Raw genomic sequence first — 23,268 nt, 5'->3', positions numbered from 1 at the left:
AGATATAAATGGTTACACAAGGACAATGTTGATTAAGTCATTAGGGTTTTTTACTAAAGCTGTGCTCACTAAAGTTGTACATGTTTTTTTTGTTGTTTTGTATCTAGTATGAATTTTGGATTCTAACTTTCTGATTCTCTCATTGAACATTACACATGTGACTTTTACCACCATCATTACATGCTCTTAGAGTGACTGGACTGGCCCTTGCTTGGCTAAAATACTAATTACTGGAAAAATAACATATGTTTCTGTCAATAACTCTCCTCTCTCTTTATACAGAATTTCCTCAGTCAAATCATACACAGACATGGAATTCACTTCCATTGTTATGCAGATAGTCAGTTACACAGTATTACCCTGAAAGGCAGATGGCCCTGCTCTGATTACCAAATTGGAGTCTTGCTAGTCTACTTTAAAAAGTTAGATGTCAATTAAATCCCTGCTCCCAAATGCCGGTCATTAGTCCAACCTGACAAAGACACCAGTTTGATCATTTAAAAGTACGTCTTGACCAATACTTGATTAACTCAGAGCAGCCAAATATCTTGGTGTCCATTTTGAACCTCCCCTCTCTTAATCAATCCTAGCTTCCCTTCAAAGGTTCCCTATTCATGTCAGGTCCGACCTTAAGGTCCATCTGATGACATACAGAATCTGAAATGGAAGTGCTCTTTCATACTTTTCTGATCCGCTTAAACCTTTTACAACACCTCTCAAATGGAAATGGATTTCTGCACCGCCTTCCACTGCAGGAATTTGAAACAGCTAAAAAGACTATTCAGTTCCAGCATCGTTGGACAAAATGCTGGACATCAGTTATATTTTAGCAAAACCTAAGCCCTAACTCATGAGTTGCTTTAGAGTTTGAAACTTTGTTAAGTTTCTCCCAACCCCCCATTGATTGCTTTGTGGAGAGATAATGGTTATGTTGTACTCATATTGTACTTTTTTTGTCTTTGTAGGCCTATGTGTCATCTACGGTCACAAACAGGTTTTAATATCTGCACTGAAGGCTTATATTGCTTATGTGGCATATGCTTGCTTTGAATACTTGCTACAATCAAATACTTCCAACACATGATTAACCGAATTATGAAAGAGAATATGTAAGATTTTTCACTTTCTGCATTGCGAATGTGCAAGGTAGTTAAAATAGTGGCATCAAAGGCTGAACACTGCAGCCTTTGAATAGTTTAAACATGTCTAAACACTGGTTTATTCAAGTGTTTGTGGGACTGAGGAACAAAGACATCTTTTTACAGAATATTGGAGAATAAGAGGAATCCATAATGCAACATAAGAGTGCCATGATGCAACATGGCGTATAACCACTGACAGCCATTCTACCATATTTATAGCACTTGTTAGAGTCTGGGCACTTTGCGATTTGGTAGCTGAGAAGCTTGAACTCTGACACAGCTCATTTCCACACAGAGATGTGAATAAAAAGAAAATAGACACAGTGCTTGATAGGCTTGTAATGTACACTTAACACAGAAGGCATGCGATAATAATAAGCGTGCACTATAGGGCTGTCCCAGACCAATAATTTTCCTAGTAAAATCTGACTTGAAACACCATTTCTCTTCCTTATTTGGATGGTATTGCTCTTTATGATTATATGTATATTTACTGTATATAGCTTTACATGGGATCCAAACATCTCTGGTGGTTGCAGCTGGTTGCAAAAGTTTGCATCCCCTTATATTTAAATACCCAAAACAGGGATGCACTCTTAACCCTAACCCTAACATAAAACTACTTCAGCTACAGATGTCAAGACAAAAATGGTCAAGGACTATATAAAAAAAAAGATTTGTAGTAAACAAATGTTTGCTTCCCCTGGATGCATTTATCAAAAGAATACCTTAATTGATTTCTGAATAAATAACAATTGTAATAGCTGAATGTGCATTAAATTGTTGATTAAAAAAAATCTAAAACAAATAAATAAGGGATACAACTTTTGCATTAGAGTCTTGGGTTTGTACCATATTTAACTAAGCATTAATAGTAAAGCAATCATTTTCTTCCATAATCCTGTTATCTTCAGGGCAAATCAAGAGCAGCTGGGGACAGCTTGTCAAAAACTTTATGAGAAAAATGTAACTCTGCAAGTGCAAAGATCAAGGGTTTCAATTTATCGTGTAGATTAAAATCATGTTATTTCTCATTATTCTGCTTTATCTCAAACCTCAGTTTCTTTTAGTGATAACAGTAATCCATCCCATGTAAATTAAGTACTTCTTTGTATTACAGTGTGCTATACTATCTTATCCTATAGTATAGTATCCTGGTATCCTTTAAGCCTCCAGAGTCTCCGATCACACTGGTGTGATAATATCATATGGCTGGTTCAGTGTTAGAAATTTTTGTGCTATATTTTGGTCAAAAGTTTTCAAATTAGGTTAAGGGTTAGATGTTGCTAAATTTAAAAAATGATTAGAAGAAAAAAAGAACATCTGTAAAGCTTTACCAAAATTACTCCACAGGGTTAAAGTGAATCAGTGATGATTCACCTCCATGAATAATTCCTACGTCAACAACAGCTTAATGTTATGCATGATCCATGAAGATGAGGCTATAAACTTCAGAAAACAGAGCGGAAGCAGTGTTTTTGGAGCTCATAGAGAATAGGGAAACCAGGGCCCCCTCCTGGAGCCAGACCTGAAAAGGGAGCTTGATGGAGAGCATCTGGTGACCAAGCCTTGGACCACAAAGTCAACAGCCTGAATAAATTAAATAGATGTGCCACCCTATGGAGCCACCTACCACAAATAAAGAAATCGAGGTTGTGTGCAGTGTAAGGCGATTAGCAGGCAAGGTCGGGGACCTAGGTGTGCAGCTTAAGCGCTAAACAGCATATCAGAGTGTCTGGCTTTCTTGGAGGCTATGGGTGGAGTCCTAGGATGGACACTGCCTGGAGTCTTCATAGATTTGTTGATTTGTGGGGGACGTTAATGCACACATGGGCAACAGGCAACAATGTACCCTGGAGAGGAGTGACAAGGAAGGACAGCCTGCCTGATCTGTGACATCCCTGCTAGGTGATCCTTGTTTAATAACCACAGTTTGTGACAAATTAACTGTCATAAATGGATGTCAAATCACCCCCAGTAGGTCAAATCGTCAAATATTCAACTATTCGGGGCTATCCCTAAAGACCAAAGACTCACATGCACATATCCAAAGGCTCATGGATGCACAAACACAATCTTTTGTCCAAGTACTGATCAATTTCTTCAGTGTTCTTCAGTAGTGTAGTGTTATCAGACAGGACATGTGATGAGTGTACAACTGCTTGCATAAGCCTTAGAAGGAAAGAGCTCTAAACCCAACTTTGTCATAGCGTCTGTAACACCGCAGGTGCTAGAATGGTGACTAGAATATGGATGAGTAGGAGACTGATTGAAATGTGCTAAAGCAAGTCGGTGCCTTTGTACTACCCTCAAGGTGTGGGAGAGGAAGGAGAGAGAGAGAGAGAAAGTAGGGCAGAGAAGAGTAACGCAGACAACAAGGTGGAGCTGCTTGCTGATACTCTGCTGGTCTGAGCCTGCACACAAGTTTCCCTCAAGCACTGGTTCTCAATAAGATTATTTTAACCTGATTCGCAATGCTGCATGGCAAAGCCTTATCGTCAGCTCTGTGTATGTGTGTGCATGTGTGTTTGTGTGTCTGTAGCAAAATATGTTCAGGTTGTTGCTTAACAAGTAAGGCATGACACAGTTGTATGGGTTCATAACACATATAAACACTGACACCATTTTTCCTTGTATCTCTTTCAGGATACCTCCTCCTACTCACATCGAGGCATCGGAGAATTGAGCTGCCGATGTAAGTCTATTTATCTGACCTCAGCACCTTTTAGCTGCTTTTAAATTAATTAAAATGACAGAAAGTAATAATTGAGTACACAAACAGCCATGCACGCACAGAGACGTTGCCTTGAACCTCTAACTTTTAACTACCATCTCCTCACTAACCATCAAAGATGTCAGCAGTGAAACTGCTGACATCATTTATTAGTAACTAATTGCTATTCTATTATGCTGCAAACACACTGGCAGGGCATCATGGACAAGCTGGTACAATCCAAATTTCAAACACAACCCTTCAGTCACTGTTATGATTTCTGCCACTTCTAGTTTTTGGTTTGTCATCCCGAGCACAAGAAAGGCTTAAGGCAATATCAATAATGGATGAGGATGTGAGATTGTACAGCAACTTTCCCAGAAGCTTCAGTGCTTCCATTTAAAACCTAGACACCTGGAAACATGGGTTGTAGCTTTCAAGCTGATCTCAATGCAGTGTTGTCTGTCAGAGCTGTTTACAGCACAGATAAGACACTGCAGATACCACAGAACTATAGTGGATCGGAATGGAAGATTTTTAGGAAATTTAAAATGATTTTTATAATAAATGCACTTTAAGAACATTAATGTCTCCAGTAAACACCAGCCGAGATTCCCATTTACATTTAAAAACACTTCCACATCAATTCTTTTTATCTCTAATTGAATTAATGAATGTGCATTCATTGATCTTTTGGCCACTAACAGAGTTACATTATTGAGATATTGAGATATCATCCTCTTATTTGAATGTTTTATATCCACACGGGTAATAAACACATAGTGACATTAGTAACATTAGTTTCCAGCCACCTGGCAAATGTAGTAGCCACTGTCTCTCTATGCGCTAAGTGACTCTTAAGCAGATAAAGACTTCACCATGTACACCTGCTCGTTTGCTGTATGATGCCCGTCAGGTAGCACACAGTGGGTTTATCAGTGGGGTTTTTGCTGCAAAGTGTATGCAAAAAAAAAGGCTTATTTAAAAGAGGCTATAAAACTGTATAGAGCTGAGGGGACCTGCAGAGGGGGGTTTTGTCATTATGTCACATTTTCATGGGGAAGAAATTGTCATTTCCTCCCACTAGAGACTGATTTATTTCAAGAAAAATAAGATTTATAAAACGTAATATATACAAAAGTGAGATGAGATAAACATAATAGAGATGTTCACTCCTGGTCCAGTGTAATTGTGTCCCATCATAATATAATCACAGTCTGTAAAATTACACATTACATCCACATAATTATATTACATTTGTCATGGCGTGAGCGAGTGCTGGGTTTGTTAGGGTCATAAAATCACTGTTATCAATACACAGTTAAATGTGCCAAAACCTCCTCTTGCATGAAGAGTCCTCTCCATGCTACAGTAGCTTCAGTTTAGCAGTTGTCCACTTACTACCACATATGCCAAACCTCTCATGCGCATACGATGCTGTCTTTGTAATTTCTCTCATACAGACACTTCACATTTGCGTTCACATATTAGGTTCTTGACATTTACTGTACACACGTATACACACGTAGACATCTCCTCAGACTCAACCAATTTTGGCTTTTTTTTTTTTTTTGCAGAAACCAGTGTCTTGCCAGCCATGTCACTGTGGTTTGGAGATAACAGGAAGCTCCAGGAAGCTCTGTCTTTCCCATAAAGCCTCAGATGGTTGTCTCCCCAGGGTGGAGAATGAGACTGTGTAGCTGACATCACACTCACAGTAGGCCATGCTAGAGGTGTTGGAATTGGACCTAAAGGTTTCATTTGACACTGGCTTTTGTACAGTAAAATGCTCACAAAGCCGGGTCACTGCTTGATAACAAATTAATCATACAGCTTCCACTGTGGCAGAGTAATTTATGCTTTCCTTTTTAGGTCAAAGTGAGACATGAAGCATTTACCATGGCATAATCAGATCAATGATAGCTTCACCAGGGAAAGGAGGAAAAGACGCAAACACAATATTGAACCACTATGATCAAAGCTGAGCTCACAGTGTGAATGAGAACATAGGCAGGAGATCAGGACAGAAAAGGACAGCTGTGAATGATGCATTACTCTCTTTTAGCTGCCTGCATATATACAGAGAAGGAAACTGGCAATGTGCATGAATCACAGTGTAGAACTTCCTTTGTCTCTGTACTTCTTACCGCCTGTCTTGTCACTTTACACACTTGCATGATAAAGTGCTCATTCTGGGCTATTAAAATGCCTCTTGTGTGTGGAGACAGTAAGAAGCAGGAATGGAAAGACTCTTCTGTCTGACAAGGACAGTGCAAAAGTGCTTTTACTGCCATACACATTGAATATAAACAAATCACTTGTGAGGAATACAGGATCATTTCATCCCATTTGCTGCTGCTGTTAATTTGTATATATGAAATGTGACATGAAACACCCTATTTTCTGTCTTTTGTTATTTATGCAGCATGAAAAGCAAAAATGAGGCATTGCTTTCCCCAGAGATGAAATGTGCCTCTAAAATCGGTGTATTTTTAGATGAGTCACACAGGAGAAAGCATTTGTTAAATGGATATGTTCTAATATATCAGAACAAACTTGCTCGCAAACACACAGTTCACTAACACAGTAAAATGTGTAAAAAAAAAAAGTTTATTAATGTCACACGTTAACATGTCAACGTCAACATCCTCTCTGACTCAGAAATCCTATCAGCAAAGAACCACATTATCCGCTTCGGTGGATTTTAACAAGGTAATGAGTCTCAGTGGTGATATTCAAACCACAGTGGAAAATAAACCTCATGAGAGGCTGTTGATTAAGCAGCCTGATAAAATAGTAAAAGATGCCTCTAATTTACAGAACACGCTCTAAAAAAACACAACAGAACAATAAACCTTAATTTCATCATCCATAGCTATTAAATACATGAATACAATGTTAATTATGGTTTCTTTGTTTTTGTGAATGTGGAAAATAGGTAAGAGCAATCTTATATCTCTGTTCATTCACTGACATCGCACAATGCAATACATCTTCAGCGTATACTTACACAAAATAGATAATGATGAAATATTTTTTTAAAATAATAAAGTTCTGCTACTTTTTCAACTGCCTGGTATTTTTCCCCCATCTGTGTATCGAGCCTGCTACATCTCATCCCTGGGGTAATGTGTCAAACTCACAGTTCGGCTGGTATTAAAACCAAATTACAACCAAATAAAGCCATTTCACGTGACCATAAAGAAATAAGAATAAGATTTATTTAATGTATGGCAGAATGTAGGTTTTTCCAGTTCTTTTGTGTGCTTGAAATTGTGATTTTCAGATTTGGTACAATATACAAAGACAGTGAATCTGTTGGACTCCAATTGAACTAGAAGAGACGATCAAGCCAAGTGCAATGCTTTGACCAAAACATCAAAACTGATACAATTTATCCAACAATCAAATAAAATTATGAGAAAATACAAACAAATGATAGTATGGCTGCAGACTGTTTACCTATAGAGAGCAACAATAATTTTTAAAGCAAGCTTAAACAAAGAAATCTGATATGTCATCAGTTTATGAAGTTATGTCCAACTTGTTAGAAGGCAATATCCTACATGTCTGGCAGAAATTGATCAACATTATTATCCTATACTGGAGAAGTGATTCTTGAGAAAAATAACATCCTGAGTTTGCTGGGTGCACTAGTTTGTTCACCAGCCTTGTGGGATTTGGTACAAGCCAAAATTTAGTCAGTGTCTCTGTATGGCAAGGAAATTGTGTAACGATAAAATTGCTCAAAATGGATATTTAATGAACTGTGCTTCCCAACAATCTGTTTACCAGGCGCGGCTCACATATACTTGAATAAAATATGTTGCAAATGTCACATGTTGTATAATAAATCCACGTGACTGGAGTGAAAGCTATTAATCCTAAGGGCTGTAGCTCACTTCCCCTAAATGTCTGTGTGATAAAAAAAAAAGCATATATACATAAGTAACATCTCCTATGCTATGCCTCTGGCTTTATGACTGTCATGACAGCAGCTCATCTCTGGGTAGTTGATGGGGAGATACCGCAGATCAACAGACAACCGTTACAGTATTTTTGTGAGGCATAAATTTGAGGTTGACCCACTTGGCATCTAGAGGCAACCACTGTCCACCCCCCAGTTGTCATTCTGACAGGAAGTGAGTTTTCATTTTTACCTTTCAAGGAAGGAAATCTCATTGCACCACTGGTTCGTCTTTGGGGGTCAAGGCTATGGCACTGTGTTGCCCTGAATAATGGTTATTGTGTGTCAGGTCAAGGGCGTTTTTAAGTGGGTGAAGTTTAAGGCTTATCCTGGTGGGATTTATAGCTGTGCCGCGGATGTTCATGACAGGTTGTGGGTGAACGCTCACAGCTCATATACATGCAACACAGCAAGTCGCAGACAGCGAAGGATGTCACTGTGCTGAGGCTCAGGAATAAGATTTAAGATCTTTCATTAACGCTTTCAGGTCCTACGAAGTTTGTCCATACATCAAATTCCTCCTTAACCCTTTGTTTAAATCTGGAGACCTTGGAGGCCAATTCCAGGTTAGAGATTGAATTCTTAACCGAACTTCAAATATTATGTCAAATAATAGGTCTGCTGATGTTTTTTATGTTGTATGCTATAGCTAATAATTAGAGAGGGACTGGAATTAATGTGACAGCTGGCTTCAAAGCACATCTTTGGTTTATTTACTGTAGTGTTACATCATACAGTACACTGCCCTTAGTATAACTGATAAATCTCTGGAAGTGTATCATTACTGTGTGTGGTAGATGTGTCTGTGAGTGCATGCGTTTGAATGGTGTGTTTCCATTCAGGCATCTTAGTATATGTGCTTATGTGCTGGGGTCTGTGTGTGTATGCATATGTGCACATCTCCATGTCTGTTTGCATTATATCTGACGTGCCCTGAATCTAGAAATAGAGGCCACAGCTGTAGTCCACAACCCTCTCCTTCCTCTGTGTGCAGCACTCAGGGAGAGATGCCCATCTTCATGTTATTCCCAGATATAAAAATACACTCCTGAATAACTCAGCACATGGCCATGCATCACCACTATATCCTAAGCATTAAAATGAATGGAAAGTTCTGATTGGTTTTACTCCAAAGGAAAAGGCCATGTGATCTTTTTTTATCATGGTGATATTTCGAGAGGCTAGCCCACTACCTTTATCTTCTGCAGACTTCAGAAGCTAAAGAATGGTTCACATTACTGTATTTCAATTAAACTCATGTCAGTCATAGTTAAAGACCTGCAAAGTGAGATTTCACTATTTTTATTTATTTATCATAAAACTAGAATTCAAAGTTCCCTTTGCATGATTCATGAACCATCACATCCACTTAAAACCTGAGAAACCGTTCATCAAATGTTAAATTCAATCTACTGTGGGCACGTTATTTATCCCTAAATACTGGGTGTAATAAATACAGATAATGATAGAACATCAGGTTTATTATCAGTAAGATTTTCACTTTAGAGGTCAGGAACGGTAACAGAATAGCAGTTAATTGGATGGTAGTCATTCAGTGCCTCAGTCATCTTTAGAGCGAAAAGATGCATGGAGCCTCTAACCACTGATGCCATTTTATGATATCGAGACCACTGATTTCTAAATAATCTCGACACTGAAGCAACAAGAAAGATCTGCTTTCTTACATGTAAAACACTCCAGCACCCTTGAGATCTCCAGGTGGTACGTTTAGCCTCAGCTGTGCGTGTATTCACTGTTTTTGATACTAGGCTTTCCTCGCCTTCACAACAACAAACCAAACACCTTTGATGTACCAGAACCAGAAATAGTTTTGAGGACATGGAAAGTTCCATTGCCATTTTACACAGTGAAGTGGTGCCTCTGTCTTTCACCAACTTCCTTTCTGGCTCACAGTCTTCGGAGATGGGCTAAAATGAGTGGGTCATCTATCACAACAGAGGGGAGAGTGGTAAATTTATAGCTGTGAAAATAGGCCAGAGCACAGCACTGATGGAATAGATAGAGTGTAATTAGGACAAGGTTAGCTTGATTCTCACACACACGCACGCACATGCACGCACACATGTACTATTTATTAATTAATTAATGATGTGACGCACATACATACAAAATAATTAAATGTTTGTGTCTATGTGCGCATGTGTGTGTGTGTGTGTGTGTGAGTGAGTGTCCACTCACAAACACTCAGGCCTTAGAGGAATTCATTGACCGACAAATTATTCCATTACTTCTCACATAAGAAACAAATTCTCGTAAAATAAAAGCAAAAAACTGTAATTTCTCTTTGACATTATCTTGCACATACACATACAGTGTATTTATGCTGCACTGAACACTTTACTACAAATCTCTTTCTGCAGCATCGCCTGATTACCATTACTCAACTAAAACTTGTTTCCTTTATATATGCAAAGATTGAACTTCTAACTCTCATGACACTAAGCTCTCATCTTTCTTCCAGTGTGCTGGTTCCTGTCTCTCATCTTTTTCTGCTTCCTTATTTTTCACTTTCTCCCCAGTGCGCAGTTTACAACACGTTTACTCATTTTCACACCTTCTCATTCCCTGCAGATTGCTTTCATTTTCACTGCTGTGTGAACCCACACCTTTTCCCCCAGAGTTTTTCCCTCTCTTCCTTCTGTCCCATCCTCCTCACCAGCCGTCTGTAAGCATTTGTCGGTCTTATTACATGTAACACATACTGCCTTTAGACACACAAACACAGAGGTGCCCTGTCTTCCGGGGCAGTGCTGTAAGGAGCAGATGGGTTCAGGGCTGACTGAGCTGTGCTCTGACAAACTGCCTGTGTTCCTCAGATGAGGGGATGATGTCCTTTGCACAGTGTCTCATCTAAATCTGGCTGCCCACAGACTTGCCAATCTAGAAACTGGCAACTGTTTGAAAAATCTGGCTGCTCAAGGGTTACAACACAGACAACACAGAGACGCTTTGCCACTGCATCTTTCAATGAGTTTTAATATTTTCAGCATGGAATCTGTGGTCTACCAATGCAATTATTTGGATTAGAAATGTCTGTTATAAATGAAAGCCTTGATTTTGTCTTGGGACCCCAAACAAAAAAGCAGTGTCCAACTGGGATCAAAGTCACATTTCAGCAGTGTTAGCAGTTCTATCAAGATTGATTTTCACTTTGACGTTCTGATGGTTTCATTTAAATACCTGTGCTACCCCTAACAGGTCAAGATTACATAAAAAGTAAAAAAAAAAACAAGTATAACACATTTATTTTAATTTAGCTTTATCCACTCAGCACCAAATCACTGCAAAAGTCATCCCAAGGTCACAGAATTACAGAGAATTGCAGAATTTGATTCTTGCACCACTGCATACATCCAGGCTGAAATATACTGTAACTCCCAGGACTGACTCAGGAGCTGTTTGCTTATAATCAGAACTTAAAAATAATTTGATATCTTATTCTAAGATGTAATCTTGAATGCTGTCAAGTTCTGTGATTGATGATTACTTCTTTATTCTGGCTTGAACAGGTGACCTCCACACATGCTTTATGAAAACATCAGACAGCGATGGCAGAAACCCAGTCCATGTTGTGTTGACTGTGATCGCCCTCTTCTGGTTAGTATCATCAACTGCCTGTAGCTCTGAGGTTATGGTGGCTGAGAGAATAAGTAAGATCAGAATTGGACATGCAGCCAAACGCCCCTTTACCCACTTGAGGAGCAGATGGCCACTCCCCAGAGCACAAGACTGGGAGATGCTGCCACCAGACGCTCTAAGCTGGATGTAGAAACCCATACAAAACACGCCCATGTTAACGTTGTTTTCGAGCACACTATTCTGTACACGCAGACTGAAATGTACTCACACATTTGTTTGTCCAACATCTAAATATCAACAAGTGCAGAAACTTAACCTCATTCATTTGACCCTGAGTCAAAACTAAAAATATAATTAAGCAGAACATACTTTGGAAAACCTTTTTAAAAAATTTTCAAGGATTTAGATGGAATTGAAATCGATATGATGGTGCATGAATCAGCATCTTAATTGGTGGTTTATTATAGCCGGTGCACTGAGAGGGTCAGCCACTTAATAACAGAGAACGTAATCCTAATGTGACAATTTTTTTTAAGGTTTGTGCTACAGATAGGTTGAAATAGATGGAGGTTATTCCAATTAAATAAATATCATTTTTATTTTTTTATTATCAGTCACACAAAAGTCTAAATGTTTTAAATGTGCTTAAGTTTCTAAAACTTTCAGCCGGCAGTAAACAGTTTGCAGAGCTGTTACTGTGACAATGCGACTGTCATGTGCTGTATCGTTGACACGTTGAGGGGGGCTTCCTAAGCTGAGCTGAGTGGCGTGTCACGATGGGATATGAGGCGGTTAGCTAATGTGGTGTAAAAGGATTTAGAGGATTTGACCCTATCAGCCGAGATGGCACTCGGAGAGGCTCTGTTAATGACACTAAATGAGCTTGTGCCGGCAGCATGCTAATAATGGTGGCATGAAAGGCAGGCTTTTAAATTATATGGAGATTTTTTTGAAAATAGCTCATTTCCAGAAGTGTGTAAAAAAAAAAAATGTGTGTCCACGCGTTAAGTAAAAGCAAGATAACGTGCAAAGCATTTCTGTGTCACTGAAACAGTGAATCACAATCGATTCACTCTGGCCTCTGAGTGAAGTGTAATCTTGTAAGTGAGCTGCGTCTCTCACATCCTTTCACTTATTGTCTGTTAAGCAGCAGATAATATCTTTCTCCTTTTCTCTGGGGGTTTGTTCTCTGGGGGTGAGGAAAGGGAGTGTTAGCAAATATCCCCTCAGCAAAAAGCCGGAATTCCAATACAGTGCATCCAGAAAGTATTCTCAAATGTAATGCAAAGAAGAATGGGAGAAACTGCCCAAAAATAGGTGTGCCAAGCGTTTAGCGTCATACTCAGAAAGATTTGTGATGCTGTAATTGGGGTTAAAGGTGCTTCAGTAAAGTCTTAAGCAAAGGCTGTGAATTTTTTTCGTTTTTTATTTTTTTTTATTTAAAAAGATTTTAAACAAACTTGTTTCATGTTTTCATTATGGGGTATTGTTTGTAGAATTTTTAAGAAAAGAATGAATTTGATCCATTTTGGAATAAGGCTGTAACATGACAAAATGTGGAAAAAATGAAGCGCTGTCAATAAAAGTGGAGGCTCGTTTGTCTTTGAGACAGGACGAAGCTGAGATTAGCAGCTTGTTGGGACTGCTGGTTTAAAAGTCATGAATGTATCTAGTCGTGTCTAGACTGCAGGGAAACAGCAGAAGACTTCAGTTGTGTGAAGCAGCTGTAAGTGTATCAGTCAGGCGTTGTTGGCCTGTCCACCTGACTTACTCTGGATAAATTATTTTATTGATGAATATATATCATTATACCAATTACATTTCCTTACATCTTTTAAAAGTCTGCAGGGGCTCTGACTACAAAATATTTATTTTTCAGTCCAATCTAACTTTAACTCCGTACTACCAGATATGATTAATCCATCTTCTGGAGTTTGATTGAAAGTTATTGTATTACTATATAAATATCAACCAACATACAGATGGATTGGCTAAATATTAGACATTTGAGTTATAGTGATTTATTGTGTCATTCCAGCGCCGGCAAGGACATTCTGCTTGTGTCTAACAGCTGCCAAGACTAATAATAAATGACAGATGGAATCAGGAAACATTTGTGAAATATAAGACAAGCACGAAAAGGCCTAAAATTCTTGCTTGCTGGTCAAATGTCCTGCGGAGCCAAAGCCAAACAGTACAGCAATAATTTAACTACGCTAACAAAGATCTAACAAAGACAAAGAGGCAGCACGTAGACTGTTAAAAACTTTCAGCAAAGGGGAGTGAAAGTAAAAAAACTTTTATAGATACTGACTTCATTCATTCTTATATGCTTTTCAAAACAGCAATCTGTCACCTTGCTATCATTTTTGCTTAAAATGTAAGAGTCTAGTTTTTCTATAAAAGCAGACTTATAGGAAACTGAAATCAGTGATTCTTAGAGATTCAAACTGGATAAAGAACCACAAATGGATATACAGTATATCTCAATACATACAATAAAAATTACTATTGTCTTTGCTTTACCTTTACACAAAATGCCTCAGTCCATGTCATATGTCATTTTACACAAAAGAAGTACCATCACCATTTTACACAGAAGTCCCATCCTTGCTTCTTTGCCAGCCAGGGCATTGGCACAGCTTGACTAGGATGACAAGGAGGTGTAGCTGCCAGCTCCCTCCGCCCACCACCCGCTAGTCAAATCCTCTTTACTGGTTTCACTGTGACAGTCTGCCCACCATCCCTGGCTCACCATGCAAAGATAGGACAGGAGCTCTGTGACCAGTGCCAGGGATACCCACTGGAGGTGGGCAAAGGAAAGAGAAGGAAGAGTGGTGGAAACGAGAGAAAGAGAAGCAGATGGAATAATGGGCATAGAGGAAGTGCTACATGATAAGAGAAAGGGTTCTTACAGACATTTGGCTTCTTTGTATCACAGCTAACCTGTAGGAGAAACTGAGAGGCAGAGAGAGGAAGCAGGTATTTATTTTGTTTTTAGTTGTTTTGTTTTTTTAATCTGTAAGTGTATGTGTGTGTTGGTTTTCTTTTGTAAGAGACCACCCAGTGCTACAACAACACAAAGTTTGATTTTGTTGACACATTAATGGAAATGCTTGTGCGATGATGTGCTTCTAATCTTGTTTATCTGAATGTGATTTGACACACACACAAAAAAAAGGCATAACAAAACTGAGGCTATTTATTCACTGCCTGCTTTAAAGCTCTGCATAGCTCTGGATATGTATGAAGTTGCAGATCACTGCCAGTAATTGTAGTCTTACCCACCATGTATGTCCTGACCCAACAGATACAGCTTGTCTTTGTTCCACACACTGTTTTTCTATTCATTTCCCACATTTTAACACAGATGTTTGCTGTGGGATGAAATGGAAAAGTTTCCGTCACTGCCCCACAACCAGCCTGTTTGTAGTCGGGTTTGGCACATATTAAGTAGGCTTGTTTGTGTGGCTGAGTGCTGTTTATTTTGAATGTGTGTGTTTCGTGTAGTAGTATATTACTATTGTCCTTTTTTTTTAATTGTGCTGTGTCTTTCTGCTTTGTTTTCTAGGAGTCACTTTCAAGGTCATCAATCATCTCTACTCGGCCTGGGGGTCTTCTAGACGGTTGGGCCTCCTTGCCATTATGAAAGGGTTGGGGACCAACCGTAACAGACACTTGTCTGACTCCTGTGATCCTTCCGCTGGCCATCCAGAGGCTCTCTACCCCCAGAAGACCAGCATCCTGCCGCGCAGTCCTTACCTGCTGAGCCCCACAATGGACCATTATGGCACCATGGACCCCCACCTCTATCCTTCAGCCAACCCAGGCTCCCTTCCACCAGATTGCATGCTGTCGCTCAACAACCAGATGTCCAACAGTAGCACTTTCCCCAGGATTCACTACAACTCGTATGACCAGTCTGACTTCTCCCCGCCTGGGGACAGTATTGGGGGGATAAGTACAGGGACCATGGGAACATCCTTGTCTCTAGGCATGGGAAGCAGCATGGGCATGGCAGGGCTGACTGGGCGAACACCTATGATTACGAGTGGCTCAGCAACTATATCCCATCATATGACCAAGACCCAGGCTCCACCTAGTCTCCTGGAGTTTGACAAGCAGCTGCCTGGAGGCCGTGATGGCTTTAGCACATTGCAGTTTCATCGAACTGCTGCTGTTGCTGCTGCCAAGCAGCGCACAGACAGTCCTGGTCGAATTCGTTATATGTTGCACTCAGTACAGAAGCTCTTTGCCAAGTCGCAGTCACTGGAAAGCCACCACATGAAAGGAAATGTCAATGGACGCTCTACTGGCAGTGGTGGAGGTTCCTCTAGTACAGAGGATGGAGGGAAACAAAATCGCAGATCCAAAAGTAAAGATCGGGGGACAAAATCGGAGGCAACTGCCAAAAGACGCCCACGATCCAACATGTCAGGTTACTGGAGCTCAGACGACTTGGATAGCAGTGATTTAAGCAACTACCATAACACAATGGCCATGATGACTCTAGGGCGTCCAACTGGACATGAAAGCCAGGGTGGCCAAAGCAGATACATTCACAGTGGCTACAATACAATCAGCTCCTCAAAAATCAGCAAAGACATGAATTACCAGGCCGTTCCTAGGCCTAGTGGTGGAGGAGGAGGTGAAATGGGCGGAACAGGAGGTATGGTAATAAATGACAGTGACTATATGAAAGGTGGGTCCTGGTCCACATTGACCATGGGCCAGCCAAGACAGGTGATCCAAAAGGGCTCAGCTACTCTGGACAGGTCCATGCTCAAGTCCAAATCCTGCCAACCGGAACTAACAGGCAACTACCTGCAAGTTGGACGAAGGGTAAGTGAAGGCATCTTTACTATCACAAGCACTAATTCAGTGGTATTCTTATGGTATTCTTGTAAAGAGCTGGAGACCAATTTTATCAACTTAATGTTGCCTATAGTGTGACTGGAGTAGCACATTAGGCCGCAGCGGGAGTGGCAACGAAATCCCATGTCGACGGATGCGCAGTGGTAGCTACGTGAAGGCCATGGGAGACTTGGAAGACAGTGACGACTCAGAGGGAAGCCCCAAACCCTCGCCAAAAACTGCTGCCCGGCGCCAGAGCTACCTTAGGGCTACGCAGCAGTCGCTGAGTGACCAGCTACCCCCACGCAAGTAAGATTACAGACTGAGACACAGAGCTGGGCTTTGATTGTACCATGTGCATTATATTCAAAGCAAGTACAAGTGCAACAAGAACCCAGGAACAGGTGAAAGTAAAGTAAGTTAAAAGAAACCTCTTTAAAATAGTCCCTGTGTGTTACTCTGAACTCTAATATTACTATTAAATTTGGATATTTTATTGGTAGTGAACTAATTTAAAATGCAATATTTCATTTTTGTGAATGATGGTATTCGTTGTGCGTTCATAGTTGATGGACTTTCTGGTCCAACAGTTTAAATCTGAGAGGTTATCTTGCTTACACAAACTAAACCTGAGAATAATAACAAGCTCAAAATGACTCTGAAGGAACCAGGATTATGTCAAAATGTCAGTAATATTGTTCATGTAACCTGTTGATCCCTGTATGAAGAACACGGCCCTGATATCAATGGACAGGTTTTATAGTTTTTAAAAAGGCTACAATGATGGCTACAATGATGAACAATGATTTTACATTGAGTTAGCGTTTTCTGATGCTGGTAAGTTTTCTTACATCAATAATGTAAGAAAATCTATAAAACACTTACAATTAATTGAGAAAAATTTTTATTTTTCTTCAAGTAACCTTAAGGTTTTGGGGATATAGTGTTTGGAAATAGAGTTGGGTGGAAAGTTACTGATTAGTTTTTGAAAATGTGTAGCTATACAAGGTGTTGATTTTCTTTTTTCTTTAAATAAAAATAAGTAAATCAAGTTATAAATACTGATAGACACAACCTCTCAACAATCAAAAGTAAAAAAATAGACCTCACTTTTACAGGATGGAAACCATCACGCCCATCATGCCCATGTCTCTGTGCAGGCTCATATAAATGAGTACAACGTACACACTCAAGTACACACACACACAAACACACACACAGTCCAAGCTGCGCTTACTCACGCATAGAATTAAGTGGTGACAGACTCCCCGTTGTCCTCCACATGCCAGCCTTACTACCCTACTTCAGCTGTGATTACTTTCTGCTGCTCCAGCTAACAGGACACAGACAACTTGAGTATACATTTACATTTAAACAATAAATCACAAATTCTCTGTAACAGATTGACATTCTGCCTCCCTTGTCTTTGAATTACATGCTTTTTGAACCAAACACACCACACAATATGTGATGCTTGCACAGGGGCACTGTAGCTGAGTTGACTGCATCTTATCATAATTATGACAGAAAATGCACCTTTGGAGTAGGAGTTTCATTATGCTCTAAAAAGAGAACAGGTTTTGGCAGCAGTCACTGCTGTTGTCTGAGATCAAATTGTTTCTTTGTTGCTGAAATGGCCGTTCACCCAGGTGGACTCCAGCAATACACAGAAATCTATTAGTATCATGTTGGGCCATAGGTTTCCATGCCTTTACACACTTGACCCATTGAATTCAGACAAATACTGTCCAATCATCAGTTTAACTGTGCTCTGAATTTCCAGCAGCACATAGGTATGGTATATTTTATCAGCGTCTTGTCAGTGTTTGTGACAATCCCTCATAAAGAATTCTTGTTTTGTACTGTGTCAAAATATACTATATGCAGACTCTAAATGGATACACCGGTTGCATTACCGGGACAGTACTACTCCATCTAACCAAAACCTGCCATACACACATCAGCATTAGGAGTATCAACGTCCTTTTAACTTATATGTTTGTAACTGTAAGGATTTATTCTTCCCTAAAATGGTCGAATTACTAACCCTACTCCCCCTGCCAATCCCTGACCATCCAACCCCACTCTCTTCCGGTCTGCTCCATTTTGATTGGCGTGCGCAGCAGAACCCTGGATTACACCTTGTTGCAGGGGGAGCTGGATGCCCTGTGGTCTCCGCTCCACAGTGTGTCCTCTCTGCACCAGCTGGGCAGGTCAATGAGCAGGTCAGTGATAGGTCTGTTAGGTGCATCTCAGGGGTGCGGTGCAAAACACTTAAAGTATGTATGATCTATCATCAATGACTTTGCACTGCTCCCCTCAGATGTATGCAAAGTCAGTGGCAACTCCAAATGCCAAATTCATGCCCTGCTGCCAACCTCCCTTCAGCTTGTAAATGCCATCTGCCCAGTGCTGTTAAGTGGAAAGTAGCTCATTTTGATACAATTTAAACAGCAGAATGAGGTGGCGTCTGTGTGCATAGACTATAATATGGCAGTTTACAGCCATGTTACGATCACTGTGTGCCAACAAAGAATGGGTAATATGTGCGTCTGTCTTTAGTTGGATTAAGGCTAAACCCATTCTTTGGCTTTGGCACCATGATGGCACAGAGCTGTGTGTACATGCACAACCTGACATTGCTGGCTTTGCATGATCAGGTGCTACAATGATTTATACTTAAATTGGAATGGAGTCAAGCTTTCCGATTAAGATGATTCATAAATGCAGTTGAAAGGATTGGGATTACTTCAGTAACAACCTCCATTTATCTCTCTTTACTGGTTTTGCTGATCATTCATTTCTCTCGATCCATAGTTCCTTTCTGCGTCCCTTTCATTGCACATACATGTCAACTTTTTCTCTTTTCCTTGAATAGATTCTTTTGTACTCCTTAATGCATTTAATTTTATTCTTTCTTCTTATAATTCACAATCTTAACACATCTGTTTTATCTTGTTTTTCATCTTACTCCCCTTTCCAGCTGTCTTCCATCACTCAGAGAGCTCTCCAATAACCGCAGTCTAGACAACTTAGACTGCATTGGGGGTACAGACTCATCTTTACCACGCTGGGATGATGATGACTTCAGCCAGGTCTGCAGCACGTTGGGCCGACGTAGCTGCATAGGACAGGTCAGTGTTGATCTGGATAGGTGCTAACAGGCATGGCATTAAACGTGGTGCTTTCGAACTGCGAGAGACTAAATGATGAATCTCTTTTCTCTCTGTTTTTGTTTGTGTCTTTTGAGGATCAGTTTAGCAAATAGTTTTCTCTTTAGCTCATTTTTCTCATTAGCTCATTTGTACTGGCTCATACTTTACATCATTTAGCTCCTAGCAAACTGTCGCTTTTAAAATGACCAATAATTTTCAAAGACCCCTTTGTCTGCTACATTCATTTACATAGCACAATTTGCATTTTCACTGATACTGCTTAAAAGACAGTATTAAATGAGCCTACAGTGAACAAAGAATCCTTATTTTCTAGCCGTATCTCATATTAGTGGCATGCACCTAAAAGCCAAATGAATGACATCTGTAGCCATTAGCCTCCCACTGACAAGGACACTGAGACACTGTACAAAGTCGGTCGGATTGTTTTGAGTGAACTAGTGAAACAAGCCAGTGCAGGCTATTACAAGAGAATTTGTTACAGGTTGTTGCACTACAGCAGATTTATCCTCTTTAGGAATGCATTGCTTTAATTTGCAGTCACAGCAGAATACCAAATAAATGTGATATTCATTATTCCGGAAAGTGTGTAGCTGCGATTCTTTGCTTCAGTTTAATTTCTTTTGTGCTGCCTAATTGGCCTGACTGTCTTAGATTCTCCTCTACAAGTATGTGACCTATCAAAATACCTTTTACTACAAACACATTTTACAGTCTTACTCACGATGTGTCTGTCAGTCAACAAAATACCAAAGCCATCTTCTGCAATGCTTTTTCAAAAGATTTCTCAGAAGTGGGTGACTTTTCATGAGCGTGAAGTTGCTATAAAAACTTTTCAAATCTGCATGTCTTGTCTAGATGTTTCTTTTAATTTCCTGTATGATGACAGAATTTTGCAGTAGGCCATGTAAAGAAATGCCAAAAAGAAAAGAACAGAAAAATGGGCAAAAGATTTTACAGATGAAATGAGGGTTGCACAGTTGTATGCTTGCCATTACTGTGGTTTCTCCACACAGGTAGCATTTTATTGCATCCTATTTAATATTTCCCTGAAGTGGAGACCCACACTCAGCTGGGCAGTTTAACCTCCAGTGATGGGAGCAGTGACTGTGATTAAAATAAACCCACTCATACAGTCTTTGTTACATTTGTAAAAATCTTGCTGTTTCCTCTCTCTAGCTACGGGACCTGGAATTGAGTCATCATTATGAGGACCACAGCTCCGAGTCGACATTCAGAGATTCCCGTTCGCATTCTCAGGACAACCCAGAGCCTCCAGACTTGCCAATGCCAACATGCTTCCGATCCCGCAGCCACAGCTACCTGAGGGCCATTCAAGCTGGCTGTTCCCAAGATGACGACACAGCATCCATAGACTCAGGCTGCTCACCACCTCCAACTGATACCACTGTTCGTACCTACAGCGCCAGCACTGGTGAGTCTTAGGCTGCAATACAAAAGACGCTGCAAGTTATTTATTTGACCCTCTAAATCTCCCAACTTTCTACAGTTTTGACCCCCTAAACAGTGGGGCGAGTTCTTTTATGATGCAGTGTTAATATGTTGCAGAAGCCTGGAGAACGTGTTCAGTACATGTATGTTTTCATTATTCATTGGGTTATTACAACATTATACGACAAAATTACCCCTTTTTTAAAGTGGCAAAGACACTTGGGACAAATGCATGCTTTAACTACTCTTTTCCATGACATTTCTTTGAATACTTTTCATAGCCTTGGTCCTAGGTGGGACACTGGTCCTCCAACATGCACACACAAGCATTTTAGCTCAAATGCAGCCTCTTTTGCTCATGCTAGACAACCTTTCTACCCAATGGAAGACATGGAAAGAACAGTTTGGCTCTTACCTGATAGCAACAGGCTTGGACAAAGCCCCAAAGGAGAAACAGCTTGCACTTTTTCTTCATCGTTTGGGGACAGACAGACCACGCATCCTACCCACTAACACAGGTAACAGTCTGACACCAACTCCCCTCCGTGAAAAAGGTAGTATTAGTAATAATCATAATAATAATAATAAAAATAAATTACTAAAATCACTTATACTCTGACTTGATTTTAAGATGTATTGGCCATTGTTAAGTTTTAAGTCATTAAACTAGCAGCACTAGAATGTTGCTTGCTTGCCACCTTCCTATTTGAATTTGCAGTAACAGAAGAATTGTGAATTTATGTGACACACTTTAGTTAAAGAAGCTCTGGATTGGCTTTTGACATCTGACCAATCTCTTAGATGTTTGTCCATCTGCTTGTGTCATTACTATATAGCAGCCACATTGTGGTGCTCTTCACCACAGTCTGCAGAAAGGACAATGAAAATGTGCTGCCTTCCACTTGGTAGAATGTTTTAGTTTCTATTCTGATATTGCTGAAGATATTGGATAAATACACAGAAAGGTGATGTGACCAGTAAGCCCCCATCTTTGTTTCCCTTTTTGTGAAATGCTTACAGCTTGGATGGATCTATTTTTCTGAGTGTTTTTTATGTTTTTATTTTGCTCCGTGTTGTAAACAGGTATCTTCATTGGCCTATAGTTTGTTTTGTATGTTAAAGTGTTTGATCCTTCCTCTTGCTTATACTAACCTTTGAGAGGTAGCACCCTAGCATGGTTCCAGTGGAAGTGGTGGAGAAAATCCACAGGGCTCCTTTTGCGCAATAACATATTAAAAGGTTTATCTGGACACAGTTTAGGCTCCACCCTTCCAAATTAATTACTTTAAATGGATATCTCATAAAAAGTTGTAGCCTTTTGGTACAGGAAATATTTTTATTTTATTTTTTTTTGCCTCTAGGGACACACATAGAGGGATGTTTTATGCTGAAGCCAAAAGTTTAAAAATGTTAATTATATTTTGTGCTACTTAAATTACTTCACAACATCACTGGTATCTTGGTAAAAACATAAAGCAAATTAAAAAGTAAAATATTTGAAATGCCGTTGAGTACATACATCGATAAACCACAACATTAATACTAATAGTCCCAATAATGTCATGGAGGACAAGGTTCAGCATGTCCACTCTGCAGCTACACATCCGCATACACAGGAAAATGTGGTACACTGTGTGCAGTGATGGTAAAAGTATACAAATGTAATACTCAAGTAAAAGTGCAAATATTATATACTGAAAAACGTCTCTTGTACCAGTGAGTGACATTTAAAATCTTTTACTCAAGTACAAGAACTAAGCACTATCAAAGCACTACTAATCTTTGTTTTAAGTACAAAAATAAACATACCCCACTAAGAAACCATTGTAATTTAAACAATACTGACTGTGGCAAAACACCTACAGTAATTAATAAAAAAAATAGGTTCAGACATTAAGTGGAACTGATTTTAGACACTTCCTGTTCTGACTGGTGGTTAACCCATAATGATACATCGGAATTTATTAGTTTATAATGTTTCTATAAAAGCCATATCAGAATTTCATTATAAAACCACCAGGTGGTGTCAATGTTAAAGACGCAGAAATCTAAAATACACATTTAAGGTTTAAGTAGCCTGATTCTTCATCTTCGATTACTTTTTCTTCTTCTTCAAAATAGTGTGTCCAAACTTACTCCATTTTGTTACATAATGAAAGAAGACCTCAATGTGAATCCAGACCCTGTTCCTGATCATGACGGTGTGGAGTTAGATTGTCCGAGGCGGTGTTGAAGGCACCAGTACATGCCACCACGCCTCTCTCGGTCTCGGAGAGACGCCCCAAACAAAAGGCACAGAAAGCCGGCTTTTTTTCTCCACACAGCCGTGACGGAAGCAGCGGATGTGGGTCACTGGTGTCCCGTAGA

General features: G+C 39.8%; 1 protein-coding gene across 18 annotated transcripts in view; it reads left to right on the top strand.

The window, feature by feature from the left end:
* Nucleotides 1-23,268, top strand: part of dlgap4b (discs, large (Drosophila) homolog-associated protein 4b) — a 99,519-nt gene that overhangs the window by 61,942 nt on the left and 14,309 nt on the right. For 5 of the 18 annotated variants that reach the window (XM_067505055.1, XM_067505047.1, XM_067505052.1 and 2 more), the window contains 8 exons: nt 3,789-3,837; nt 11,353-11,440; nt 14,994-16,264; nt 16,371-16,585; nt 18,400-18,501; nt 19,260-19,410; nt 20,629-20,884; nt 21,267-21,419. In XM_067505055.1, coding sequence (XP_067361156.1) covers nt 15,068-16,264; nt 16,371-16,585; nt 18,400-18,501; nt 19,260-19,410; nt 20,629-20,884; nt 21,267-21,419 — 2,074 coding nt within the window. In that variant the 5' untranslated portion in view covers nt 3,789-3,837; nt 11,353-11,440; nt 14,994-15,067. Of the gene's footprint in view, nt 1-965; nt 995-3,788; nt 3,838-5,432; nt 5,573-11,352; nt 11,441-14,268; nt 14,405-14,993; nt 16,265-16,370; nt 16,586-18,399; nt 18,502-19,259; nt 19,411-20,628; nt 20,885-21,266; nt 21,420-23,268 lie in introns of those variants that run through there. The other 13 variants (XM_067505058.1, XM_067505049.1, XM_067505054.1 and 10 more) reach the window with 8 other exon arrangements.

Source organism: Channa argus, chromosome 5, assembly GCF_033026475.1.
Source record: "Channa argus isolate prfri chromosome 5, Channa argus male v1.0, whole genome shotgun sequence".
In the NCBI taxonomy this organism is placed as follows: Eukaryota; Metazoa; Chordata; class Actinopteri; order Anabantiformes; family Channidae; genus Channa; species Channa argus.
Note: the sequence above shows the minus strand (reverse complement) of the source record. Positions and strands in the feature narration are given on the sequence as shown.